This window comes from Sinocyclocheilus grahami, unplaced genomic scaffold (assembly GCF_001515645.1).
Source record: "Sinocyclocheilus grahami isolate Dianchi unplaced genomic scaffold, SAMN03320097.WGS_v1.1 scaffold263.1, whole genome shotgun sequence".
In the NCBI taxonomy this organism is placed as follows: domain Eukaryota; kingdom Metazoa; phylum Chordata; class Actinopteri; order Cypriniformes; family Cyprinidae; genus Sinocyclocheilus; species Sinocyclocheilus grahami.
Genome location: NW_015505442.1, coordinates 820,364 through 829,048, shown reverse-complemented (window position 1 = coordinate 829,048; position 8,685 = coordinate 820,364). Strand labels below are relative to the sequence as shown.

Below are 8,685 nucleotides of genomic sequence, written 5' to 3'. Positions count from 1 at the left end.
ATGGTATACATATATTTTATTAAAAAGAATAAACATTTTCTATTTAATAAATACAAATATTCAATTATAAAATAACAATACATTCAAAGTAATAATAAAATGTATGAAGGTAAATATATATAAATTATATTTATTTATATTATATATATTGTCAGGGTTATGGACCTGTCTGTGTGTGTTTTTGCTCCCTGTGACCCAGTTTCTGTCTCCCGTTGATTGTGTTAATTTAATTCCAGGTGTGTCTAGTTCTTCCCCCAATTATCTTATGTTTAAAAGCCCTAGGCCTAGTCCTTTCAGTCAGTGTTTGTGGGTTCTGAACGTCAATCTATGTGTTCCTGTGTCTCCTATGCACCCCTTGTGTTTGGATTATTAAAAGACTGTGGTTTGAAGCTATCGCCGTGTCTCCTCGTTCCGTGCGACTATATATATATATATATATATATATATATACATAATGTATTAATTATACTACGTAATACAATAATTCATAATAATAAAATCAACCATAAATCATATATGTGTGTGTACGCGTGTTTATGATTTTGCTCATTTGAAAAATTGCATGTGATCAAAGTCACTTTGGATAAAATAATTTGCTGAGTGTTAACTAAATATAATATAATATAATATAATGTAGTACTTTTATTTATGCAATATTACAACATTTATGTATTCTCTTCATCATGAAAATAATTATGGGCACAAATAAATAAGTGCAGAGGATTATTATTCAGACATTTTATAAAATTGCAAAAATATATTAAAGGGATAGTTCACCCAAAAATGAAAATCTATCCTATCCACCTATCTCTCAAATGGACCATTGACACTCCTAATTGAGATTGTAGATAGCGTGTCAATGGTCCACTTGAGAGATAGGTGGCGGTAATGCATTTATAAGTCTGCGATCCGCCGTAAAGCAAGAAGAAGACGCGTCACGCACCGGCTGTCGAGGACCGCTCAGGAAAGTTCAGACATTGCAGTGCATCAGAGGTAAAAAAACAATATAAATACCGTTCAGTTTCTTGCACAGACCGATCGTTTCGTGTCTTTACACATCAATGTATCGTCACGAGCCGCAGGGTTTAATTTGGTTTTGTTTGTGTATGTTCTTTTTTACTCTCAAAGCCGTGATTCCCATCCACTTCCATTATATGACTGACAGACTGCAACGGTTTGAGTTAAAAATCTTTGTTTGTGTTCTACTGAAGAAACAAAGTCACCTACATCTTGGATGCCCTGGGGGTAAGCAGATAAACATCACATTTTAATTTTTGGGTGAACTATCCCTTTAAAATACAAAAATATATATATATATTTCTGAAATTAACAGTCAAAAACAGGAACATACTGCAGTGGTACCACGGTACTTACAGTGGCATATGAAAGTTTGGGAACCCCTTGCAGAATCTGTGAAAATATGAATAATTTTAACAAACTAAGAGAGATCATACAAAATGCATGTTATTTTTTATTTAGTACTGTCCTGAGTAAGATATTTTACTTAAAATTTGTTTACATTTAGTCCACAAGAAAAACAAATAGCTGAAATTATTAAAATAACCCCATTGAAAAGTTTGGGAACCCTTGGTTCTTAATACTGTGTGTGGTTACCTGGATGATCCATGACTGTTTTTTTGTTTTGTGATGGTTGCTCACGAGTCCCTTGTTTGTTCTGAACAGTTCAACTGCCTGCTGTTCTTCAGAAAAATCCTCCACCTCCTGCAGATTCTTCAGTTTTCCTGCATCTTTTGCATATTTTAACCCTTTCCAGCAGTGACTGGGGGGGTGAAAACTTTTTGAATTTGAAGATCAGGGTAAATTGCACTTCATTAATTGTACTTAGATATTTCAACAAAAGAAGTAAAATTTGTACATCTTCATCCTGTTCAAAAGTTTTAGAATGGGGTTATTTGAATAATGTCAGCTTTTTCTTCTTATTGTGGACTAAATGTAAACATCTTTTATGTAAAATATCTTACTCAGGACAGTACTAAATAAAAAAAGAACATGCATGTTATATGATCTCTCTTATTTTGTTAAAATTATTCACATTTTCACAGATTCTGCAACGGGTTCCCAAACTTTCGCATGCCACTATTTAAAGGCCTACCATGATACTATTTTATTTCCATTATGATCGTGGTAAATCTTGCAACCATGCTAAGACTAATGTTTTGTAAGGGTAGACAGTCTTATGTAAACCAGCCTTTATTATATTGTGTTTCTCACATATAACAGGGACTTGCCTCAATCTAATCTAGATCAACAGATTCTATTTTAGCTAACATTTACCATTCAATGTGATCTCTTGTTTATTTTATTAACTCTTTTCAGCAGAAAGTAATAGCCAATAGAATCCAGACAGCAGTTTGTAATAGCGATCCACTCGGCAACATCCAGAAACACGTGCACAAAGTCTTTGCCTGAATCATCTGATAAAAACTGCAACAAAAGACCAATATGAACAGGTGTGAAGCAAACTATGAATGTGAACATGTTCGCGGTGATAACAGCAGCAATTTTTTTCCTTTCCGCTCTATCCCTGCCTTGGACATTCCGAAGGGATCTGACCAGGATGTAGATGGTTTGTGTGGAGCAAAATATGACGACGAGCACTGGAATAAGATACCCTAAAATCTCTAAAAGCAAGATAAAGTGGTTTTGGAGCTTTTTTGCCAGTATTCGGTCATAGCAGGTCTCTAATTTTTCTTTGACGAGGTCTTTCTGGTTAATAACACAGATCACCGCTACGATCACCCAGATGAAGATGCACTTTGAAATGGCAATCGTCTTACTTTTGGAGGCCAGTGCTTTGGTCAGAAACGGAAACCTGACGGCTATAAATCGGTGAATGCTGATGGCTGTAATGGTGAAGATGCTGCTGTACATGTTGGAGTATTGGGTGCACAGCAGGAATGTACACAATTCACTCGGTTTTATTGGGCAGAAGGCTTCTAATATTCTGAAAGGTAGGAAAATAATGGCCAGGAAATCGGCAGCCAGTAGGTTGAACATATAGATATGCATGTCTGTCCAGCGCTTGAGGCGACAGAAGATACACAGAGCCGTGATGTTGAAGGAAAGGCCCACTATGAAGACAGGTATGTAGGCCGCACGTTCAAACAGTCTGAACGCTGCGTCTGTGTGGTTCAACACCACACTGCAGTTATAGTCAACCTAAAAGAGAGCCAATGAGATTGCGCAAAGGCTTAGTGGTCATTTAAGTAAGGAAGCTGCTTGCAGAGGTTTCACAATTTTAAAAACATCACAACAACATTTGTACAGTCAGACTGCACTGAAAATATCTGAATGTCATTATTACACGCAAAATATTCAAATGCACGAGCTCAAATGCTGCAGGGTAAGCTATTTTCCGACACTAACTTCACTTTTTTGTCATTATTTCTGCTCATTTTTGAATTAGATTAGATCTCAAAGCAAGTGTCAAACAAATGCTGCAGCATCTTTTCTCATAACTATTTTGGTCGGTATCTTTTAGTTGTTTTGGTGGATATATGAAGTTAGAAGTGGGTTGTATTTAATCATATTAATAAGCAGGTTCCACTGGCGTTTCACAACCAGAAAGTATACAAATACATTTTGATGAACAGTGTATCTATTGTTTTATTTAAAGAACAAACTTTACCTTGTCATTTACCTTGGAAAATGTGCTTTTTGTGCAGAATAAATACCACATGTTGTGATATCTTGTTATCTAATGCAATGATAATGACATTTTTTTAATATATATGTAAATATACTTCCTAGGCCACTGTACTTTATGTAGATTATAGAGAGGAACGTGCAGATAAGCACAGTAAAACATGCAGCAAGAAAAGAAATAACCCAGCTGTGGTTTGAAATCAGTATTTTTAAATGCGTAGATGAGGACAGGAAGTGTAGCATTTTGAGGTTATAGGCAATGCTTTAACAAGCAATAGGTTTGTAATGAACAATAAGTTGATTCACCAAAGAAAATTGCTAAAGTTGTTTATTATAAAATGTTAAGACTTAAAATTATTAGGTAGTGCCTTTTAGATATGTAATCTTCTGCTTTAAAGCTCTAAATACAAAATCATGTTCAAGTTTTTTTTATGATCTCACATCTTTAATAATAAAAACTGGCAGTATATTCCTGATACAGTCTGTATGATTACAGATAATTTATTCGTAGAGAATTTGTTAAATGATTTAGTATTTGCTCTTTCTATTAATTAGCACTTTATTTTATTAATATTGTACTTTAGCCCTTTTTCATTATTGTAAAGCACTTTGGTAAATTCTGATTTGCTATATAAATAAATTTGGCATTAAAATGACCATGAATGTGAATTATATGTAATTAACAATAATACCAGCTGTAGATGTTTTCAATAATTATGGTTAATCAACATGACTTCTGTCAACTCTTCTGTAATCCCTTGAATTTAAATTCTTTCACTTAAAAACCATAAGTTGTCATGTTAATAAAACAAGCTTGACTGCTACTTGAATAATTTTTCTTTCTTTTGTTTTACGTTCAGTTACATTTCCTTGATTGACAACAAGAACGACTCACCATGATTTATAGCTTGTTCCTCTCTCAAAAAAGCCTGTGAGTCTGTCAGCACTGCTGTTCTCGATGCTGCTTTTTAAAGAACTGAAATGAGTTGGCTGTCTGTTGCATAACCTGACAGCCTGACTATTTCCTCTGCTGATGCTGATTCAATGATCTGCATTTTTGAAGGAATCTAGTGAGTCAATGATTAAATGACCCATTCATAAAGACAGTCACTTGCTTCGTTCCTGAATGAATCAGCCGTTTGAACGAATCATTTGAAAAAAATTTATTGTGAAATGTACATACATGGGGGGGGGAAAAAGAGTGGTGCTTTCTCATTTAAAACACCATGGCATGATGGTTGATTTAGTGGTTGTGGTTGCGAGGGTGTGCAGAGTGTTTCATGTGTGTGTGTGTGTGTGTGTATATATATATACTGTATATATATATATGTATATATGACAGCCTGACTATTTCCTCTGCTGATGCTGATTCAATGATCTGCATTTTTGAAGGAATCTAGTGAGTCAATGATTAAATGACCCATTCATAAAGACAGTCACTTGCTTCGTTCCTGAATGAATCAGCCGTTTGAACGAATCATTTGAAAAAAATTTATTGTGAAATGTACATACATGGGGGGGAAAAAAAGAGTGGTGCTTTCTCATTTAAAACACCATGGCATGATGGTTGATTTAGTGGTTGTGGTTGCGAGGGTGTGCAGAGTGTTTCATGTGTGTGTGTATATATATATACTGTATATATATATATGTATATATATATATATATATATATATATATATATATATATATATATATATATATACTGTATATATAGCCAAGGCAACATTTCTCATTTGGATTTAGTTTAACTTGCTGGATACAATACAATAACTAGATTCAACAATATACTACAACAATATAGGCTACAACAATAACTAAAACTAAAACTGAAAAAAAAAGAAGAAAAAAAGAACAATATAGACATATTTAAAAAAAAAATGACAAAGCACACAGTAAAATAGTAAAACTTTAACTGAAATTAAAATCGAAACAGAAAATATAAAAATAAAACCAAATTCAAAATTTTAAAGCTGTTTGAAATCTGCAATTGCAGTTATTTGCGACATAATAATAGAGATCTAATCCATAAAGAGAACTAATCCATACATATCATGTGGTTTAGTCCAAATGTTCTGTTTTTCTGTTTATGTTCCCTGATCAATGTTTAAATGTGAAAAATAAAAAATTCAATCTGTTCATTGTATAAAGCCATCAAGTCTCTTCAGAAAATTTGGACTAAACCGCTCAATACATTTGAATTAGTTTTATGATCTCTTGAATGCTTATGAACTTCTTGAAGAATCAAAGTGGTAGTTGTGTAGAAGACTATCGATGGAAGGACAGAAATCTCTCAGGTTCCATTTAAAATATCTTCTCTTGTGTTTAGAAAATGAATGAAAGTCTTGCAGGTTTGGAATGACCGAGAGTGAGAAATGATGACAATATTTAATTTTTGGGTCAACTAACCATTTATCTTTTTGCAGTTTGATAAATGGATAATTAGTAAATTCCAGGTGTGAACATAAGCAGATAATATTGTGTGGCTGCCCAGTTAAACTTTATTTTGTCATATTCATTTGTGTGTTTTCAATTTTTCTACTGCACATAGAATAACATATAAATGACACAGACTTACAATTCTGGCTTCTTTTTCAGCATTCTGCTCCTTTCTTGAAGGGCTTCCATCACTCACACTCAGTGTCATCAGACTCCCAGTTTGCAATCTTATGAGAGGAGCTTCCTTCACTTGACACTGCAGAAGTCTGGACCAATTCTATTGAAAAAGGATTTAAAAAATAATAATTTTCTGAAGAGACTTGATTGGACCGTAATTCAAGGGACAGAAATCTTATATTCTATTAAAATATCTTCAATTGAGTTTCAAAGATAATGAAAGTCTTGGCTGCGCAAAGGATGGAATTTTCATTTTTGAACTAACCCTGTAAAAAAAAAAGAATGTTGCCATATGCGTCTTGTGTCTGTTCACTTGTGCATCACCCAAGATGCATGATAATGCCAGGTGTGAACAGAGCCACTGTGTGACTACACAATCAACTTAGCAGAATGGTTCCAGAGAGATATTGTTGTGATAACAATTTGTTTTTTTCTTCCAAGAAGCCAAGTTCCTTACTTCTCCCAAGACCTTTAAGGACATGCACGATTGACCTCGGAATCAGCTGTAAAGGAGGATGAAACCGATGTTTAAGGTTAGACTCTATTTCAGAATAAGATTATCTATATTCATGCATTATCTACAGTATATTCTGTGTTAATGCATTTTTTGCCGAAGTTGTCATATTGCATCAATTTGTCTGCTACTACATTTGATTACACCATCACCACAAGGCTGCAAGGGACCTGGAAAAATGTCGTCCTATCAAGCTGAAAAACATCTTCAAAAAGGTACATTTGGACATTTCTGTCACTACCTATTGTCTGCCTCAAAATATTGCCAGATATTTTTTTTTTCTTTTGCGCACAAAAAGTATTCTCGTAGCTTCATAAAATTACTGTTGAACCCCTGATGTCACATGGATTATTTTACAGATCTCCTTGCTACGTTTCTGGGTTTGGGAACATTTCAGTTGTATTGCTGTCTATGCAGGGTCAGACAGCTCTCAGATTCCATCAAAAATATCTTAAATTGTGTTCCGAAGATGAACAAATTTCTTACGGGTTTGAAACGATATGAGGGTGAGTAATTAATGACAGAATTTTCATTTTTGGGTGTACTAACCCTTTAAACACAATACAACTTTGTGTCTTTTTTCTACTGTTTTTTTTCTATTCCCTCTCTCACACTCTGTTTTCTTTCTTTATTTGTTCGTGTGCCACATTCTAGTCTGAATGTAGTGAATCAGAGCAATGTTTTGTATTTATTGTATCTCAAAATTGCTTTTTTCTTCGCATCTTTAGAAAAGTGCATGGGGAAAAAAGTGGCCAATAATTACAACACTGTCCAGGGTCAGAGTCTGGGGTCTCTGTGACTCGAAAGAGGGTGAAAATGGATGACCGATTTCTCTCTTTCAGGAATGGTCTGTACTGAACGGCTGTGGGATCTTTTTTCTATGATGGAACATCTAAAGTAGGTCAGCTGAACACTTCTGAAGGAAAATCAGGTAGGCTATATAAACCTGCATATATCAAATCAATCAAAATATTAGATCAAACTTTACTGCTTTTTGAAGCATATTGCAGACAAATATATTATATTTGCATTAATATATGCATTCATTTTGCACTCATCTCACAAGTAACTTTATTGACCCACCAAAGCCAATCTTTAACTTTTTTTATTTAATTTTATTTGAGTTATTATTGTATTTGTTACTCTTCCTGGTACTAATTCAGCAATATTTATTTATTTATCATATATATATATATATATATATATATATACACTGGCGCTCCATAGAGAAGGATTTCAGACACAAATAAAGACATCCGCTCTGACCCAGGACGGGTTTGTGCGATAAGCATTTATAGTAAGTTCTGCACATGGAGTTTTTTCAGACCCATCTCTTCCTCTACAGGTTCATTTTTACACAAGTGTGTCATTTAGTCTATTTGTGTAATAAAACACATTTTATCATGACTTCTCAAAGCGCTCTCACATTACATTCACACATTGTGCTAATGAAGCTGTGAATATTTGCTGCTGTTCATCATGTTTACTCATCACCAAAAACAGAGAAATTACCAGTTTATGAAAATGCGCATAATTTTTTGACTGCCCATTGATTTACCTGTTGAACAGGTTTCAAAAAATGAATTTTAAACACAATTCTGAAAAAGAATTCTGTCTGTCTGTCTGTCTATCTATCTATATATTATCATCTATTCTGTCTATCAATCTGTCTGTATGTCTGTCTGTCTTTCATTCTGTCTATCTTTCTATCTATCCATCTATCATTCTGTCTGTTGTTCTATTGTTCTGTCTTTCTGTCTGTTGTTCCATATATTGTTCTGTATATTTTATCTGTCTGTCTATCACTTCTGTCTATCTGCCTGTTGTTCTGTCTTTATCTGTCTGTCTTTCTGTTCATCCATTCTGTTCACCCTCATATGATCATTTGTGG

The 8,685-nt window shown here is 34.0% G+C and overlaps 1 protein-coding gene across 1 annotated transcript; it reads right to left on the bottom strand.

Annotated features, from left to right (window-relative positions):
- Positions 1-2,298: 2,298 nt before the first annotated feature.
- On the bottom strand, positions 2,299-4,751 carry LOC107599281 (G-protein coupled receptor 55-like). Its single transcript, XM_016290827.1, has 2 exons — positions 4,562-4,751; positions 2,299-3,180 (listed from the first exon to the last, which is right to left on the bottom strand). The coding sequence occupies exons 1-2, from the start codon at positions 4,562-4,564 to the stop codon at positions 2,299-2,301; spliced, it is 885 nt and encodes a 294-aa protein (XP_016146313.1). The 5' UTR covers positions 4,565-4,751.
- Between the last annotated feature and the right edge of the window lie 3,934 nt (positions 4,752-8,685).